This window comes from Balearica regulorum, chromosome 12 (genome assembly GCF_011004875.1).
Source record: "Balearica regulorum gibbericeps isolate bBalReg1 chromosome 12, bBalReg1.pri, whole genome shotgun sequence".
NCBI classification, from domain to species: Eukaryota; Metazoa; Chordata; class Aves; order Gruiformes; family Gruidae; genus Balearica; species Balearica regulorum.
Genome location: NC_046195.1, coordinates 28,051 through 46,189, shown reverse-complemented (window position 1 = coordinate 46,189; position 18,139 = coordinate 28,051). Strand labels below are relative to the sequence as shown.

At 45.6% G+C, this 18,139-nt stretch overlaps 2 protein-coding genes and 1 pseudogene across 2 annotated transcripts; 1 reads left to right on the top strand and 2 right to left on the bottom strand.

The window, feature by feature from the left end:
* Positions 1 to 278: 278 nt before the first annotated feature.
* LOC104631786 (olfactory receptor 14A16-like) lies at positions 279 to 1,240 on the top strand (annotated as a pseudogene).
* Positions 1,241 to 7,679: 6,439 nt separating this feature from the next.
* LOC142603547 (olfactory receptor 8A1-like) lies at positions 7,680 to 8,645 on the bottom strand. Its single transcript, XM_075764864.1, has one exon. The coding sequence runs from the start codon at positions 8,643 to 8,645 to the stop codon at positions 7,680 to 7,682; it is 966 nt and encodes a 321-aa protein (XP_075620979.1).
* Positions 8,646 to 14,595: 5,950 nt separating this feature from the next.
* LOC142603476 (olfactory receptor 6J1-like) lies at positions 14,596 to 18,139 on the bottom strand. The gene has a single exon (XM_075764359.1). The coding sequence runs from the start codon at positions 16,570 to 16,572 to the stop codon at positions 15,625 to 15,627; it is 948 nt and encodes a 315-aa protein (XP_075620474.1). The 5' UTR covers positions 16,573 to 18,139; the 3' UTR covers positions 14,596 to 15,624.

Below are 18,139 nucleotides of genomic sequence, written 5' to 3'. Positions count from 1 at the left end.
ATTTATTCTGAGATCGCCCCATGTTTCTTTTTACCTATTACTGTAGGGTAGGACTGACTCCTCCAGAGGCCACAGCAGAGCCCTCTGCCACCTGTGGGACCATCAGCCATCACCAAATGGTGTTCATGACAGGGACTTGCCAAAAATCTTCCTGAAACAGGAAGGTAAGTTTCAGTGGTTTCTACAAGAAATAGCGTAGGTTTTGTTCAGACAAATTGTACCCTATTTTGTCACTGTCTTTTCCTCTGTAAACAGGTCCCCAGGCCCAGAGGCAGAAGATGTTCGATGGTAACTCCACCAGGCAGTTCCTCCTCCTGGCATTTGCAGACAGGCGGGAGTTGCAGCTCTTGCACTTCTGGCTCTTCCTGGTCATCTACTTGGCTGCCCTCCTGGGCAATGGCCTCATCATCATCGCTGTAGCCTGTGACCACCACCTCCACACCCCCATGTACTTCTTCCTCCTTAATCTTTCTTTTCTTGACCTTGGCTGCATCTCCACCACTCTCCCCACAGCCATTGCCCATTGCCTCGGGGACACCAAAGCCATTTCCTATGCAGGATGTGTTGCCCAGGTCTTTTTGTTTGTCTTTTTGATGTCAGCAGAATTGTATCTTCTCACCATCATGGCCTACGACCGCTATGCTGCCATCTGCAAACCCCTGCACTACAGGACCCTCCTGGGCAGCAGAGCTTGTGCCAAAATGGCAGCAGCTGCCTGGGGCAGTGGGTTTCTCCATCCTGTGCTGCACACGGCCAATACATTTTCACTACCCCTCTGCCAAGGCAATGCTGTGGACCAGTTCTTCTGTGAAATCCCCCAGATCCTCAAACTCTCCTGCTCAGACATCTACCTCAGGGAAGCTGGGGTTATTGTGCTTAGTGTCTTTGTGACTTCTGGTGTTTTGTTTTCATTGTGCTCTCTTACGTGCAGATCTTCAGAGCTGTGCTGAGGATCCCTGCTGAGCAGGGACGGCACAAAGCCTTTTCCATGTGCCTTCCTCATCTGGCCATGGTCTCCTTGTTTGTGAGCACAGCAGTGTTTGCCTACCTGAAACCTCCCTCTATCTCTTCTCCATCCCTGGATCTGGTGGTGGCAGTTCTGTACTCAGTGGTGCCTCCAGCAGTGAACCCCCTCATCTATAGCATGAGGAACCAGGAGCTCAAGAACGCCCTGAGGAAACTAATGACTGGATGCTTTTCAAAAGCAATAAAGTGCCCATCATCTGCATATCAATCATAATATAAGTTGTGATAGGCCCAGCCTCTCTTTTGTATGTTTTGTAGTATTTGATGTTGTTTGGGGCAGGGGAGCTTGTTTGGTTTTGCTTTTTTTAATTGTGATAATTTTGCCCACAAAGAAATGTCATTCTTCACCCCACTTCTAATTCACCATCTACCTTTATGATTTGATTCTTAGACTGTGTAAATGAGAAGCCACACTCTCTGTGTATTCAAACAAAATAAAGGACTCTGCAGTCTGAGTTCCTTCCTTGGAGACCTTTGTGAAGCTGAAGGCAAAGTGCCTGTGGAGGGGTGGAGGGAAAAAGGGTTCCAGCACAACAGCATTGCCAGGGAGCACCAACCTTGTTCTTTCCAGAGCTGCTTTCTTTCCATTTCCCTACCCTCCTTCTAAGCCCTTGTGTGGGGTAAGGCCAGAGTGCTCCTGAGGCTCGGTCGCAGTCCTGAGGTGTGTCAGTACTGTGACTGCAGGAAGGGACAGGCAATGGATACCTGTGACAGAGGTGGCCTCCATAACAGCATATCCATCATGTCCTCAGTGCCTGAAGGCTTAGGTCTTCTTCCAAAGTTGCTCTCAAGAACATGTTCAAGGAATAGACTCTTAAGAGGCTTGTTGTTTTGCTGTTTCTCTGGAGGCTCAGGGTGATGAGAACAGGGTCCCAGAACGGCCTTCTAGGGACTGAGGACTGGTTCAGGTTTTGCTTGTTGGTGGCCAACACCCACGCAAATAATAGTGAACGGTGTCACACTAATGTGCCTGGGGCTCTACAGCGTGTATTAGCACTGATGGCAGGTGAACATTTTTCTGGAGGGACTTGGGAGCTGCCAGAAGAGTACCAAGGATCTGCAGGGACAGCATGTGCCAGAGAGCCAGCAGTAAATCAAGCCCACCCAGCTTGAGCCTGTCCATCTTGGAGTCACCCAGGGATAATATGCTAATTCTGGGTGTGAACCTGCAAACAAGAGCTGGCAGCCCCAGGGGATAAAGCAGGCACAGGGAAGAGTCTCATGAACGGTATGTTTTACCCTCAGTCGACTTTCATAGCCTGGATCCAGTGAAGCCCTCAAATGCATCTCACAGCACTGGAATTAGGGAGGGTACCTCTGAGCACACACTGCCGCCACCCCCATGGCCACATGAGACCTTGTGTGGGAGGTGGTCTGTGGCTGTGACCACCATCAGCTGGGTCTGCCTCCCAGCCTGACCAGCATGGCCCCACAGAGTCACCCTTTGGCCCCAGCCACAACAGCCGTTATGCTCTGCAGAACAGCACCCCCAGCTGAGGGGCTGCAGAGACCATGGGGACAGGGTTCAGGAATGGCTGGCCAGGCTAGTGCAGATGTTCTCTCCTTGGGGAAAGGCTCTGTGGGGAGATGGGATGTCTGGAAGAAGAGCAGGGCACCATGTGTGTGCAAGAAAGACTTGGAAAAAGAAACTCTTTGCTGTGGGTGGCAGCTGAGGGGCAGGCTGCCCTGTGACTGGAGCAGGAGGAGCTGTCTGAGGAGCCAGTTCTCTCATGCATGACATGAACTCATGTTCTGGGGAGTGGGGCTGGCACTGGGGCTGAAGGCTTTCTGGGCTCGTGATCTCCTGAGCACGCCAGCCAGAGAGACGCCGTCACTGACCTCCATTTCCTCCATTTCTTACTGCGGGGCCAAACCAGACTGGGCTTCTGTGCTGGGCTGAGACAGGGAGATGGGGGTGGGCCCAGGGAGGGGCTAGGCTGGGAAACGCCAGGGAGAGGAAAGCACGAGTGAAAAGCTAAAGTGTGTGAGTGTGCAGAGTGTGAGCATGCAGTGGTGTCCTCACACAACTAGGCCTCCTGGGAGAGACAAAAAGGACCAGCAGCACAGGGTCTGTTCTCTGCCTGTATGTGCTGGACACCCCTGGGAAGCTCCCCCATGACCATCATCACAGACCAGCCAATAACAACGACCATTTCTAGAAGTGGCCTCTCAGCACAGTTCAGGAAGGCTGTTCTTCCCTCCACAGAGGGACATGGAATGACTAGGTGGGAATGCCATGTTTGCGTTGTACAGATGAGACGTAATCATTGCACATGGTGTGCATGTGGGGAAGTGAACCCAAGTGAGCACAAATGCCATCAGCAATTCCTGGGAGTGCGATGAAGGCGTATTGCAGGCACTTCACAGTGAGTAATGTCCTCTGGGAAACCACCTGAATACAGCACTGGGATGTGCTTCCTTGAACTGAGGTCCCTGTGTCCATTCTTCATGTCATGGGACATCTCAGACGAGTGCAGAGCTGGGCAATACAACATTGGGCTGAGGTGCCGGACAGCTCTGGGAGTGGCAGCAGGAGGCCAGGGAGACACTACGACTGCTGCACTGCACGGCCTCTGTGCGTGCAAGGGCACAGAGCACACCTAGGGAGTACGCATGCACTCAGAGGCACAGAGACCTTCATGTTTCACCTCTCGGATCTTCACAATTTCTTTAAGCAACTAACAAAGAAACAAATGTTCTTCCTCACAGGTGCCCTACTGGAAGAGAGCGGATAAGAAGGGCCTTAGCCTTCCATGGAGAAAGAGGGATGGGACAATCAGACATCATCAATGGAGTTTCCCCTAGTGTGAATGGGGAATGTCCCTAACCCTTTGACAAATCTCTTCCTCCTCTCTCATGTGACCTGCCCTGGGAATGTGGTTGGGAACACCTTCATCATTGTGTTCCTTGTGGAAAACCAATATCTTTTCAAACCTATGGACTTCTTCCTGGAGAATCTGTCCTCCCTGGAAACCTGCTACAGCTCCACCACTCTATCCCAGCTGCTGGCCTGCTTCCTGACTGGAGATGGCACCATATCTACTCGCAGTGGTGTTATTACTATTTTATTTACCTTTTGCATGTGTTGTTTTCTGCTCCTCTCACCTCAGTAATGCCTCACTATTTTGTACAGCACCCTCATTGTTGTCTGTATGATACTCAGAACAGCCCTCCTAAAATAGTTGGACTATTTTCTATGCCATCTTCAGGGCCCTGCTCAATTCCATTATATACAGCTTTAGGACCACAACGTTTAGGTGGGGGAAGGGGGGCACTGAGAAAAACAATTAGGAAAGCTGTGAGCTGAACAGTGGGCCCATGGGAGTTGTGGGCCTGCAGGGAGAAATCAATCCTGGTTCTCTTCTGAACAGCTCCTCCTGGTTTAGTATCATCAGCAAACTTAGTTCATGGACATTTAATTTCTGCATCCAGATTGTGTATAAAAAATTAAAGAGTGCTGGCCCTAAAATCGAGACTTGGGGAACCCTGCAGGTGACTGGCTGCCCCCCCCGATGTCACCCCATTTGAGCCCTACCTATCTGCCAATGGCTCACGTATTATGGACTTGTCTAGCTGTGTGCTGGGCATTTTATTCAGAAGTATACTGTGAGAGATAGTACTGTAGCCAAAAAAGATAGGCCTGTAATGAAGGCCTACTTGTATTGTATGTGATAAGAAACTATTCATTGCTACTTTAGGTAGAAGGCTAACGATTCTTAGAATGAGTACCTGTTACACATCCTGATAAAAAGGAGGAGCTACAAGACACTTCAAGGTCCTCATGTACATAATTTTCAGAAAGGGAGGATACTAGGAGCATCCTTATCTTCCTGAGGCATATAGCGAACAATTACCAACACCAAAATATTGAGAAACTAGGGGAAAGGTAATTTGGGCCAGGGTCCCCGCAACCACCGACCCATAAGCCCCCTACCCAAATTATCCCACCTACTCAAAAGATAGAGGCAGAGAAAGGAACTGAGCATGCGTTCCAGTTTGCATACTAGGCAAAGAAATATGAACCAATTATTGTAACAGGGAGTGCACCACTTACTTTGTAATCTTTGTAACATTTGTGTATAAATATGACAAGAGAACCAGCATTAGGGGTGCCTGATTAGAGGAACTATCCTCCTGATACCCAGCACTGCAATAAAAGGAAATGCCTGCTTCTTAATGCTAAATTGGTGTTAAGGAGTTTTCTTTTATTCCCAAATTTCGGTGACATCACCACAGTGATTTCAGCTTAACCAAGTCTGTAGAATATCCATAATTCTTCCTGAAATAAGACTGTGAATGCCTTTTTATTCTAATAAAACAATAGCTGTCATTCAAGGTTTCATACTTTTGGGGTTTTTGTGTATATCCTGATGATTGTGCAATAACCAAGCAAACTAGACACTTGGTCCCTTGGATTTCAGGATACAGTGTAGGAATGTAGAAACCTCTTTATCCCTCTCTGTTTTCTCCCGATATGCATGGGAAAGGGAACTTCTCTCTCCCCTGCTGATATGTGGAGAAAAGGGGGAGAGTGAGTTTTAACAGAGCTCTGCTTAGTTTGGGACAGGTCAAGATGGTCTGATTCCACAGGAGGGTCAAGGAATTCTTTAGAACTACCAAAACAAAAAGAAAGCTCTGAGCACTTACCCAATTAGTAGTGGTTACAGTAAAGATGTCTCTCTTTGACTTCCTTACTAGTCAGTGAAGGAAAACATCTACTGTTCAAGTCATTAGAGCTAATTTAGACAATTAAGGAGCATAAGGTGAGGTGCCTCCCTCTCAGAATGTCTCACTGAGCGTGAAGGTATGTTCAAAGAGGAAGCTCAGTTGGTTGGCACGTCTTGTTGGTAGCCATTATTATGCCAGATGCACTGGACATGTGCACATCGTCTACAGGAAACCTGTGACCTTCTGGAGTAGGAGTCTGAGGCCAAGCAGGCCAGCTTAGAGTTTCTCAAGTGGCTCTGATGACCTATGAATACAGAGTGATAGAGCCTCTTGTGGCAAAGTCTGAGCCAGTTTTCTACGCCATCGCCTCAGCTTCCTCCATAAACAATTATGAGAAAGAAGCATCTCTGGATCTCCAGAGGAGAATCCATCCTACCTGATGAGGGCATACATCTTAGAAGAGGACCTGTCATTCTGCTGCAGCTAATCTGGAAGTCTGCCTGACTAGCTGACAACTGGATCATAAAAGTTTGCTGAGATGAATTTCAGAGGACTTATCCTTAAAAATAAATTGAATCCAGGGATTCTCAAGTGAGTTTCTTATTTTGGAGGTCATCTAGTCCAAGAAGCCGCTCAGAGCAGAGCAAGCTGTCACATGCCTTAATGTGAGGATTCTATGTGTATCGAGAATTCATTGTATTTCTGAGAACCCATATCATACTGCTACTGTAAGTTCCCACACTTGATCCAGCACAATGTTATTGTGATGAGAAAAGGGAATCCTGCAATGATCAAAAAAACTTCTAGTCATCTCTGAGACACTGGTTCTTGGGATTGAATTGCCCTCTGCAAGTACAGTTCTAAAATAGACAAGGGAGCAATGTCACTAAGTCAAGACTTAGAGGGCTACGTTTCAAACCTCAGTTATATGAATGTCACCCAGAGAATCTACATACTGCTTATGTTTATATCCTGTAGGTAATTAAGGGTACCCAGAATTTAATGACTGATTTATATCACACAGTTATCATATTCATCTCTCTGGGCATAGGACTTGACTAGTAGAGGAGCTTGCTTTATTAGTAGCCCTGTTTCTTTTCATCTCCCACTGCAGCAGGATTAGGATTGGTTCAATTATAAAAACAAAACAAACAAAACAAAGAAATAAATTAGGCTTTCATCCATGACTGCAGATGAGGCAAAGCAAGGAAAGACTGAAGAGAGCCTCAGAGTTCTTGTGAGCATGAAATGCAGGAGTAAAAGAAGGAAAGCAGAGTAGGATAGGAAGAGAAGAAAACAGAACTCAGTTTGGAAGATCTAAGTCAGCCAGTGGGAAACAAATAAGTTTGGGGAGGGAGGTTGGATTATGACAAAGAAAGAAGGAGGAAGTGTATGATTTCTGTGTTAAAAAAATGAGAAACTGAGACCTAATTTGTGTAGCTTTCTTCTGAAGAAGGATCTACTTTTTTGTTTGTTTTTTCTTCAGAAGGGCTGACCCTATCAGATTAGCCTTCACGGTTCTTTGCTAGAAAGCCCCAAAACCAGGAGGGATGGGATTCAGATTTAGACATGTCCAATGGAAGACCTTGATTCCCCTGCCCTCTTCTCACTGTCAATATGGAGATGTCCTGAGGAATCCCAGACATGCAGGAATCACACCCCTCAGCTTGTCTACATAGCAGAAGACACAACAGCATGTTTAAAGTGAGTTTTCTCCCACTCCTGGGCAAGTGTGGCATTTCAACAGCTCCAACTTGTGGGATCACAATTGTGTTTACATTAAAGAAGGAAGAAAGCCAGGGAATTTTTTTACACTCTTCAACACCAGACCTATATTTCTTTAAGACACAAATTCTCTTTTCCCAATTCTCATTCCCCAAACAGTCGCCAGATTCTGCACTTCTAAAGATTTACCTGGTACACAAAATACGCACTTATGAGTTGTCCACACTTGACATAACCACAACCTGTTTATTCCTGGTGGATCACAACCAGTATGAGCTCTCAATGCAGGCCACAGTTTTTCTAAGTGCATTTTCAAAAGCTCCCTTGACTTCCCTGTTCCGCAGGCTGTAGAGGAGTGGATTGACTATGGGAGTGAGGATGGTGTAGAAAAAAGAGAGCACTTTATTGAGCTGCCTCAGTGAGGCTGTCCTGGGTATCATATAGACAACAATGAGAGTGCCATAGAAAACAGTGACCACGATGAGGTGAGAGGAGCAGGTGGAGAAGGCCTTCTGCCTCCCCATGCTGGTTGGGATCCTCAGGATCACAGCTATGATGCATATATAGAATACCAATGTAAGTATAAATGGGAAGACTACATCCAGAAAGCAGATTATGAAAGTAGCTAGACTAAGCACCGTAGTGTCACTGCAGGCAAGCTCTAGCAATGGGGCAAAATCACAGAAGAAGTGATCAATTGCATTGGGACCACAGAACTGTAATTTGGAAAATAGCCCAGTGACTATGGTAGACATTAGTAATCCTGCCAGCCAGGAACCAGCCACTAGCTGAAGACAGAGCGTCCAATTCATGAGGCTTGCATAGAGCAGGGGTTGACATATGGCCAAGTACCGATCATAGGACATGGTGGCCAGCAGATAACACTCAGTACCTGCAAAACAGCCAAAGAAAAAAAACTGTGTCATGCAGCCTTGAGCAGAAATGGTTATGTCCTCAGTAAGGAAGCTGACCAGCAGCCTTGGTAGGATGGTGGATGTATAGCAGATTTCCACAATGGAGAAATTCCCCAGGAAGACGTACATGGGCGTGTGAAGATGCCAGTCTACCACCACCAGCATGACAATGAAGATGTTGCAAAACACGGTCACCATGTAGATCATGAGCGAGAGGAGAAAGAGAGGCACCTGAGGCTTGGGGACATTACTCAGTCCCAGCAGGAGGAACTCCACTGGTGATGTCTGATTGTCCCATTCCTCTTTCTCCATGAAGTGCTGTAGGACCTTCTTTTCCCCACTTGGCAGGAAGGGAACCTGAGGAAAGGCATGCATTTCTGTGTTTTTTTGTAAAAAGGAATTAGGAGGAACGCACTGCCAGAGACAACATGGAGGTTTTCCCTCATTTGACTAAATTCACACTTAGTTTAGGGGCTCCATTCCTAGTGAAAGGGCAGGAACAGGTTCTTCGAGAGGGCCAATCTGCTTTTCTTAGAAGAACCTCCTCTGATTAGAGAGATGAGGTGCATTGAGGTGTCTATTTCTGTGGAATGAAAAAGAATGTTCATTTTCTCACATTACATTATGACACATGAAGTTATTCCTAGTAGTATCCAGCATAGGCGTTAGCCAAGCCCTGCTTTCCAGCAACAGAAAGATGGGCCAGATAGAAAAGCCCCATCATGCAAAAAAGCCTTTAGGGGAACGCATCATGCCATAAGTTGTTTCTTCAAACTGCAGAGGAGTGAACACTGAACAGGATTAGTGGTCTCAACTCCCTGAAGCATTTAATTTCTGATGAGACAATTCTGTTCCTGGACAGTCCTTCTCTTTCCACTGACTGAGACTGCCCAGGAGTTACTAGCTTGGTAGCTGAAGGCACTGCACAGGCTCTGTTAGACAAGAGACTTACAAGCAGTTGTGAACTTGGGAGAGAAGGGTAGGGAAAACTGAATTCCAAAGAAGAGGTACCTGAGCTATCTAAGCCAAATAAGGAAAAGTGATGTTGACCGAGGAGGAGAGAAAAGGACAGGCGTGATGATCATTTACTGAACATATTTTCCTCCTCAGATTCAATTTCTGGGTCCATTTCGGCTGCGTCCCTGCAGCAGCACAGACCTACACCTCAGGATTGCCATCTGCGTTCTCAGAGCTCCCTGTTCAACAATGAAAACATTGCTGAGGCAGTGCAGGATCATGGTCAAGCACAAGTTTCCAGTAAATGCCTAATTGCCTTCTCAGGGAATGTCCATGGCTGAAAGACAGAGCACTTTGCCCATGCCTCCTCTTTGTGCTTTCATAGCACTCAGGTCAAACAAAACACTGTCCCTGATGATTCTCTGTCTTGAACTTTATACCTTTTACAGCGAGTTGGAGATGGCCAAGGTATGCACCCAGACAGCCCAGAGAGTTCCTAGGATGGAGGAGCCCTTTTACTCAGTGATTCACCCAACCTACACTGGGATGCCTTGTTCCTGAAGGTGCTTCCATGAGGAGAATGCCTCAGATTCACTGCTCTCTAAGTCACATCCCATGTAGATGGCTGAGAGACAACTGTGAGATAGCTGAGTGATTGAGACCAATCCCTAAGATACAAGCAAGATAGAGAAAGAGATGGAGAGAGATTAAGAAAGTTGAGACAACAAGGAATATGTTTTGGCACACTGGCCCCATACACTCTGTCCAAACCTCTTCATGTCCACCGAGGTGCATGACTGCCATGAGCTTATGCCCCACAGCTCTGACACTGCACTGACAACCATGCTGCCTGTATCTCTTTTCAACAATGTCAAGGATGCAGAAAGGGTAGCTAGAGGAAAGAGGAAGGAGTGAACTGGAAGAAGAAGAGATACAGGACAGGACTGTACCAAGACACATGGTCTCACTTCCTACTTGCCACTGTGCAAAGAGCCACTGGTGCATTAATCACACTCACACCTACCTCAGCAAATCTAGCCCCTACCGGGAATCCCCAGCATGATGTGATGACCTTTCCTCTGAGGGTAATGGAGCATGAAAGGCAAGGTCTGTGTGTCATCCTCTGCCTCTTCCCCGTTCCATCCTCCCCTGTCCAATTCTGCCTGCAGACCCTGACCCAAGACTCAGTCATTGCTCTGCTCATGCACTCTTCTGCCAGCATCTCCTCCTGTGAGTCTTCAGCAGCACCTGAATGTCACCAGCTCTGCAGTGCCTCCTGGGTTTATAGAAGAGTCTCCTGAAGGTTCATCCTGTAGCTCAGTGCTCTCTTTGTATCATAGAAAGTGAGTCCTGTGGGGATGAAAGCCATGAACTGCCCTCCCCTGGATCTTTATGCTCTTAGAAAGATGGGAAATGAGCTAGGGGAATGAGCCGTGATCTCTTCAAACTCATGGAGAAGAACTACAATGAGATATGTGTGACAGCTTCTCCTTCCAGACACCATGAATGGTCAGTGGGGAGAAAGGAGGCATTTCCTCCAAGCTGAAAAGACTGGCAATGTGGGACAGGATGAATCACCCCCATCTGTGCAAGGTTCTGCCTATTGAGAGAGAAAACTCTAACCTTTCCCAGAGGCAAGGGTGCCTAACTTGCTGGGGGCTAAAGTGAGATCTGCTACTGATCTAGACTCCCAGTTAGGATTCCACTCTCCTAAAGGAATGGTGCACAGGGTTGTCCTTTGCTCTGGCTTTAGGTCAAGGGGAGCAAGAAGGCATGATACTGCTCACGCTATTGACTTGCACTTCATGAAAAGTGGACTCCTTTGTCTCTCCACTGAAAATTAAGGGAAAGAGGGACCCTGAGAAGTCATTTACAGTAAGCAAGTGCACAGAGCATGGTCTCCAGTGAAGTCAGACTTGGTGGTCAGGCCTGTGTCCACTGGAGTCTTGAAAAACCTCAAAGGATGGATATTCCACAGACTGCCTGGACAATTTGGTTCAATGTCTGTCTATCCTCACGGTCAATGTTCTTCCTCTTCCAGGTCAGAATCGCCCCTGTTTCAGGTTATGACCATGTCTTTTGTCTTCCTGCCAGGCAACTCTGTGAACAGCTCAGCTATGTCTTTTCAGTGGCCTCCTCAGATTCTGGAAGGATGCTAGTACATTCTTTTTAAGGTGTGTCTTCACCAAGCTAAACAAGAACCACTTTCCTCAGCTTGTCCTCACAGATCAGGTGTTCTACCCCCCTGACCATCTTAATGTCTCTGATGAAAGTTTACAAGTGTCTTTCTTGTACAGAGGTGGTGGGGTGCTGGATGCAGTATTCTGGATCAGAGCAGCCTGCCAGACAGTAGCTGGACTTTGGGTAGAGTATGGGAGATTCCCTATTTCCCTTTGAGACCACTAATCCAGACAGTTTTTCATCCAGTCTTGTATACCATCCAGGCCATAGTGTCCCAGGTTGGATACAAGGACTTCTGAGGATCAGAATGGTCAGAGAGACTCTTTCTTCAGGTCTTCAGGCTAAGGTGACAGTGGCTACTCAGGGAGTCGAAACTGGTATATCTTCTTCCAAGTCTTCAGCAAAACAGACATCAAGACATCCTTCTGTTTTATCTTCCCTCAGGCCTACTTCTCTGCTTAGCTTCATGGACTCTGTTCAACTCATTTTTTGGAGTTTGGGGGATGTCAGAGGCCTAAGGGAATTAATAAACCTCAACGACCCTGATCAGCCTTAGCCGAGCCCTCCATCCACAGTCATGGGCACAGGAGCTCTAGACCTTCAGTCCCTCCCCTATGCTGTAAGAGTACTGATCTCCAGATCAGCCTCTGACTCTCCCACACCCATGTCCATGTCTGGCCATGGAGCCCTTTGATCTAGACCTCAATTTCAGACTGACTTCCTGGCTTGATCTTGGCACCGCCTTATCACCATGGTCCTGCTTGGTGATTACTGGACCTGAACCTCAAGCTAACCAATGGATTGACTTCCTGGCTTGACTGCAGGCCACCATCCCCACGCCTGTCCTGCTTGCCTTGCTCAGATACTCTGGGGCTGTGGCCTAGCTGGAGAGGCACCTATGCTGCCAGCTATGATGTATCCCTCAGCTCGCAGCTTATCTTCTTGTAGGGAACATCTCAGCTCTTGCTGCTCCCTGACAGAGGAGTTCTCTTCTGTCCAAGTACAGACATCTTTATTACAATACCTTCTCCTGACCTCATCATCTAGCCTCACTTACGATTTAGGAACTGTAAGTCATCCCACTTAATGAAGCAGTGGTCTAAATTAAGGTCAAAATCTTAGGTCTGAACTTAGATCTGAGCTCCAGTGTAATATTTCTATAAGGCATTTCATCTGAGGCCCTTTTCTGCGGTCAGTGGAGAGACTATATGGTCACCCATCTTAGGACGTGAAGAATCATGAATGGGAAATTTCTCTCTTCCCATGGGTAGCAGAAGGAACCAAGAGAGTGTCTCAGAGAAGGTGATTTGGGAGGCATTCATCTCAGATAGTTGTAAAAGTCTCCACAGAAGCCATTTGCAATGAGTCAGGATCATAAATCAAAAGAAGGAGGTACTTGCAAGGTAAAATTTGTCAGAGCTGACTGAAACTGCTTTGATCTTCAGTTCAATGGCAACCAGCAGAATATGTGTCCATCTGTCAAATCCGTATCTCTCCAATTTGGAAATGTCATGTGGGACAGCGTCAAATGCTTTGCATAAGTCCAGGTAGATGATACCAGTTGCTTTTCCCTTATTCACCAATGCTGTAACCCTGTCTTCTTTCATTGTGACAGCTCTCATGCACTTTTGATCTCAAAGGGCCTTTCGTCCTGTCTCCCTTCTGCTGTTAAATCCTGTCCCTGCAAAAGAAGTCACAGTCAACGTTCCCTCTGTGGCATCTTACCTGCATATTCCTGAGCTGGACACCTGTTGGGAACTGTCACCATCAGCCCTGGCTCTGCTTGAAGTCTTCTCCAGGCACTGGCGCAGCTCTGGGTGTACTTCGTGCATACCGTGCTTCCTGAACACCACCACTCATAGTTACTCCTTGGCAGTGTCCAGCTGGGAAGAGCTGATTTGAAGGCACAGTTGCCTCAGATCCTAAGGGGTTCTCCCTATCCTTGAGTTCAACCACAAATCCCACATCTGGCTCTTTCCAGCAGGATTTTAGAAAGCCCATTCCCATCTGTGAGCCCTGATGGTCCAGCCCCCAACTTGCCTCTGTCCCCAAACTACTAAAACTTCCAAACAGGAACGCCAATTGATCTATCTTCAGTTTTAAGAAAAGAAAATATACTTCCAGATTAAGACTTTTAGAGTGTGAAAGTATGGTATTTATTGTCGACACCCATTACAGGGAGGAAACCCTGGTCCTCAGGCCATGCTGCTCATAGTGTGTAACTTCCATGTCTCCTGGGTCTCACGAGGATTCCCTGCAGCCCAGAGAAATAGTCCTGTATTTCTGTGTTTCTTCCCCCCCAGAGTGCATGAAATCAAGTGAGGGCTGTAATGCGTGCTTTGTTTTGTAGGCTGACACTAAGGATGTTCTGCATGCACATGTGGCTTGAAATACAGTTTGGCATCTGCCCAGAGTAGAGGAAGTAGCACACTTGTTCATATATGCCTTGTAAAGAACAGCTCTTGGAGTGACCTGTGCTTTACTTATAAGGAGCGCTTTCCTGAATGAACTATGCCCGCAGCAGCACTTGGACATTTTCCTGGTGTGAATGAGGTGAATAAGAACAGTCTGGAGAACGTACCATTAGAGCAAGACAAAGGAGCTCAGATATTTGCTGCCTAGAGGCACCAGTGGAGATTCAGTCAAACCTAAGCTATCTACACAAAAATATCAGAGCCATTGATGCACAAATGACTTTGGGTAGGATTTTTTCACAAAAACATGCCTAAGACAGATAAGCTAAATCACTGCTTGTGATTCCAAAAATCTGTTTGCTGAGGAAGCATTGGCGGCACTCTTTGCCACCTTGGCTGGGATAGGATTCATCCCACTAACTGAGGCATTTGGGACTACACTCATCCATCTTAGTTTTCTGTATAAGTAACATACATATCAGCTTGATGTAATGATCTATATATTTCAGTGTTTCCATGGCTTGGGAGGGAAGTTATTTAAACAATGCAAGAAAACTCTCAGATCAAACGCAAAAAATGTCTCATATTGAATGACAATCTCATATTTTTATTTACATGAATGAGCAAATCCTGGTTTTGATTCTGTTTCCCAAAGAGCCTATTTTTCTTGCAAACTATAAGTGAAAAGTAATCCAGGAAAATTACAAAATGGCAATGCTGTGACAGGGATGAGGGAAGAGGAGATGTTACTGTTTAGTTCTGAAGTTTAAGGTACAGTTGTAATCCTCATGTCTTCAAGGGATGGCCCCACTAGCAAGAGCCCCTCACTTGTGCCAATTACCACACATTGCCCAGCATGTGGCTCAGTGCACCTGGCATTACATATTGAAGAATTAAGCTGTCAAGTCTATGCTAAGTACAGTTCTCCTGAAGACCACTCCCACCTTCTAGAGTCCCGATTCCTCCCCACTATTAAAGGAGGCCAGACGATGAACTCATCTTTTTAGAGACTTACAAAAGTCTATGTTTGCATAAACTAATTAATCTGAATTTTCCAGATTAGCTAAAGTATTGCTGTCTGAGAGCATTGTGTCAAGGACTGGACATTTATTTCACCAAACGTGATCTAGATCTTGTTACCCAAGACTACATTGCTGATAAGTATTGTAGATTTTGTACCAAAGTAGAAGAGAGAGAATTTTAGACAGTTAAACTGGACTTTATTTTAGGCATTTTTTTGTTCTAAGCAGGAGAACAAAATGTGGAGATGTAAGTGCCACTTGGAAGAGAAACAAAGCCGTTGTTTTTCTATTTATTGTGTTCTGCCTATTTTCTGTTATTTTCTAAAGATTAAGAGGTTCAACAAAGATCTGCTACCAAAAATAATCAGGAAACCAGATTTAGGAGCAATGAGAAGTTTCATCAGAACTGGGAGACGGTGAAATTTGTTGAGAATTCAGTGTGCCATGGAGGGATGAAGTTCTCTGCTTGTTGATTTCTATCTTGGTTTCCACACTTAGAAAATGCCATTGTGGTATTAGGCAGGGTCTGTACAGTGCTTTTAGGTCATTTGAAAGGCACTCCCAGCTAAGGTCTTCATTCTTATCATCTGTTGCAGGAGAGAACCTGGAGCAATATTAATTTCAGGAAACTTTACACTGCTAAGAAAGAGAGATCTCATTTCCGCAATTGCATTCCCAGCCCTCTTCCCTTTCAAAATTCCTTTACAAAATGTCATCTTAGACAGAAAAGTGTTTCCTGAAGATTATCACACTTGTTTTCAAGCCTGCCTTGACAGCATCTTTCATCAGCTGGTTCCTCAGGCTGAAAATAAAGGGACTCATCAAAGGAGTTACCACTGTGTTGAGAAGAGCAACTGCCTTATTATAGGAAATGTGATGACTTGAAGGCTGGACATACATGAAAATGCAGCTACCATAGCCCAAGATGACAATGGTGAAGTTAGAGGAGCATGTAGAGAATGTCTTCTGCTGTGAGGAAGCTGAGGGCCGTCTAAGTATGGTGTTAATGATGCAAAGGTAGGACATTGCTGTCATGCCCAGTGAATCGAGGATGATGATGGATGAGGCCATGCAGGTGATCAGCTCAACAATCTGTGTTTCTGCACAGCACAACTTGATCAAAAGCATGCTGTCACAGAAGAAGTGGTCAATACTGTTGTCATTGCAGAAGGGCATCTTGGCAACCAGGACAGTGGAAACAATGGTGGCCAAGAAGCCCGCAGTCCACGAGCCCAACAGTAGCTGAAGACAAAGTTGACTGCTCATGACCATGGCATACTGAAGAGGGTAGCATATGGCCACATAACGGTCATAGGACATCACAGCCAGAAGGACAAACTCGATGTAGCCCAGAAGGGAGTAGAAGTAGCACTGAGTTAAGCAGCCTGGGTAGGAAATGGCTTTTCTGCCTGTCAGCAAATTTCCTATGGCTTTGGGTATGATGCATGTTGTGATGAAGATCTCCAAACAGGACAGGTTACAGAGGAAAAAGTACATGGGCTTGTAGAGTTTGCTTTCAGCAAGAACAACGGAAATGATCAGTACGTTTCCCCCTAAGGTCACCAGGTACAAAGCCAGGAGACCGATTGCCATTAGGCGCTCCTGATGGTGAAGGGAGGGGAAGCCCAAGAGAAGGAACTCTGTGACCCTCGTATCGTTCAACATTTCTGCATCCAAGCTGCAGTGAGTAAAGGCAGAAGGTCAGTGGAAGAAATAATGCTTCAGGAAGTTAAAAGAAGATGAGACAGAGCAAAAGAATGTAGAAGGATAAGACATTCGAGCAAAGGCTTGAAGGAAAACAAGAGAGGAGACTCAACCTAGAGGAAGAAGGCACCATTGTGTGCACTAAGAGTAAAGTTAGTAGGGGGGTTACAGTAGGAATCTACTGTAAATAATATGTAAGGTATTGTGTTTGAGCTCTTTACTCCAGAGTCCCTTTACAGTCACTGGAGGAAAAAAATAGCCGTTTCTCAATCATTCTTACTGTAATTTATTTAAACGTGTATTTTAGGATGCTCTAAAATGTATTCTAGTGAACAATAAAACACCTCAACGAAATGGTTTTCACCTTTGCCTTAGGAGGGAAACAGAGAGAAGGCGGCATGAAGATGGTGACAAACGAGGAGATGTGTGGGAAGTAAAGGTAAGCAGGACAGTTAGAGAAGAGGGTAGTTTTATTCCCTGGGAAAGATTTCGTTTTCAGGGAAAAACAGAGCCAAACAGGGAAAAGACAAACATCCTGTGTTAAAACTATACTGTTTTCAGGACTGTCTTTCCATCCATGCTTGAACTTAGCCAGGTGTAACAGAAAGCTTTATAAACAGATTCCTCCTCAATCACTACCAGCTTTCTTGCTGAAAAACAGATTTGATAAAACATTCTGGCTGTCAGAGGGAAAAATAAAAGCAGCTTTAAGAGGAGGGGAATAATCAAAAGGAAAAACTCAAGGGTATAAAAAGATTGGGGGGAGGGAGGGAGAGCAGAGAATGGAAATTCATTCAGTTGGAGTAAAAAAAAAAACCACCTTGTAAACAAATAAAGAAACTAAATAAACTAATAGAAAATTGAGCCCCCTTTCTCTCTCCTGTGGTGGTGGTTATTTTTTTTTTTTTGTCTTTTCTTTCTTGTGAACACTGTATAAATGAAGCTTCATTTCATAAGAAGTTGGTCCTGAATTCATTATTTAAGTTCTTGAAAAGTTTGAATTCTTGGTGCAGTGCATCTTCCTCTATGCAAGCCATCTCCTTTTTGTCCTGCTGTTATTGCTTGTAAATCTTACAGAAGCCTAAAAAAACCTCAGAACCACCTCACTCTATGTAGTTGAGTCAACAAACTAAAATCAAAGCATGGGGTAGATATCCAGGCACAGGTCTCATTTCCTGAGAAATATCACAGGAAAAGGAGGAATATCACAGAACGGTAGCAAGTAAGAAGGTAGGCATCAATGAAAATTGAGGTGAAATTTAACAAAGCACTTACATTAATCTACAATGTGCTGGGAGCATTATTGAGGGGAAACAGAAGCCCAGCAGACTTTGTGTGAAGTATCATCTCCTTTCCTCTCCTCTCACAACCCCTAAAGAACAATCTATCATGTCTCCTTTCAAGGCTGTTGTAAAGCCTTTTGGGATCATATATTAATGATATTTATTCTGAGGCACTCACTCCACACCGAGTTAGTTTTTGGTTTTTCTTCCCCTTTCATGTAAAACCGTTCAAAGTCTTTTGTTAC

Excerpts from the sequence above, each read along its gene's own strand:
- LOC142603476 (XM_075764359.1), bottom strand. The coding sequence starts at position 16,572 with ATGTTGAACGATACGAGGGTCACAGAGTTCCTTCTCTTGGGCTTCCCC.
- LOC142603547 (XM_075764864.1), bottom strand. The coding sequence starts at position 8,645 with ATGGAGAAAGAGGAATGGGACAATCAGACATCACCAGTGGAGTTCCTC.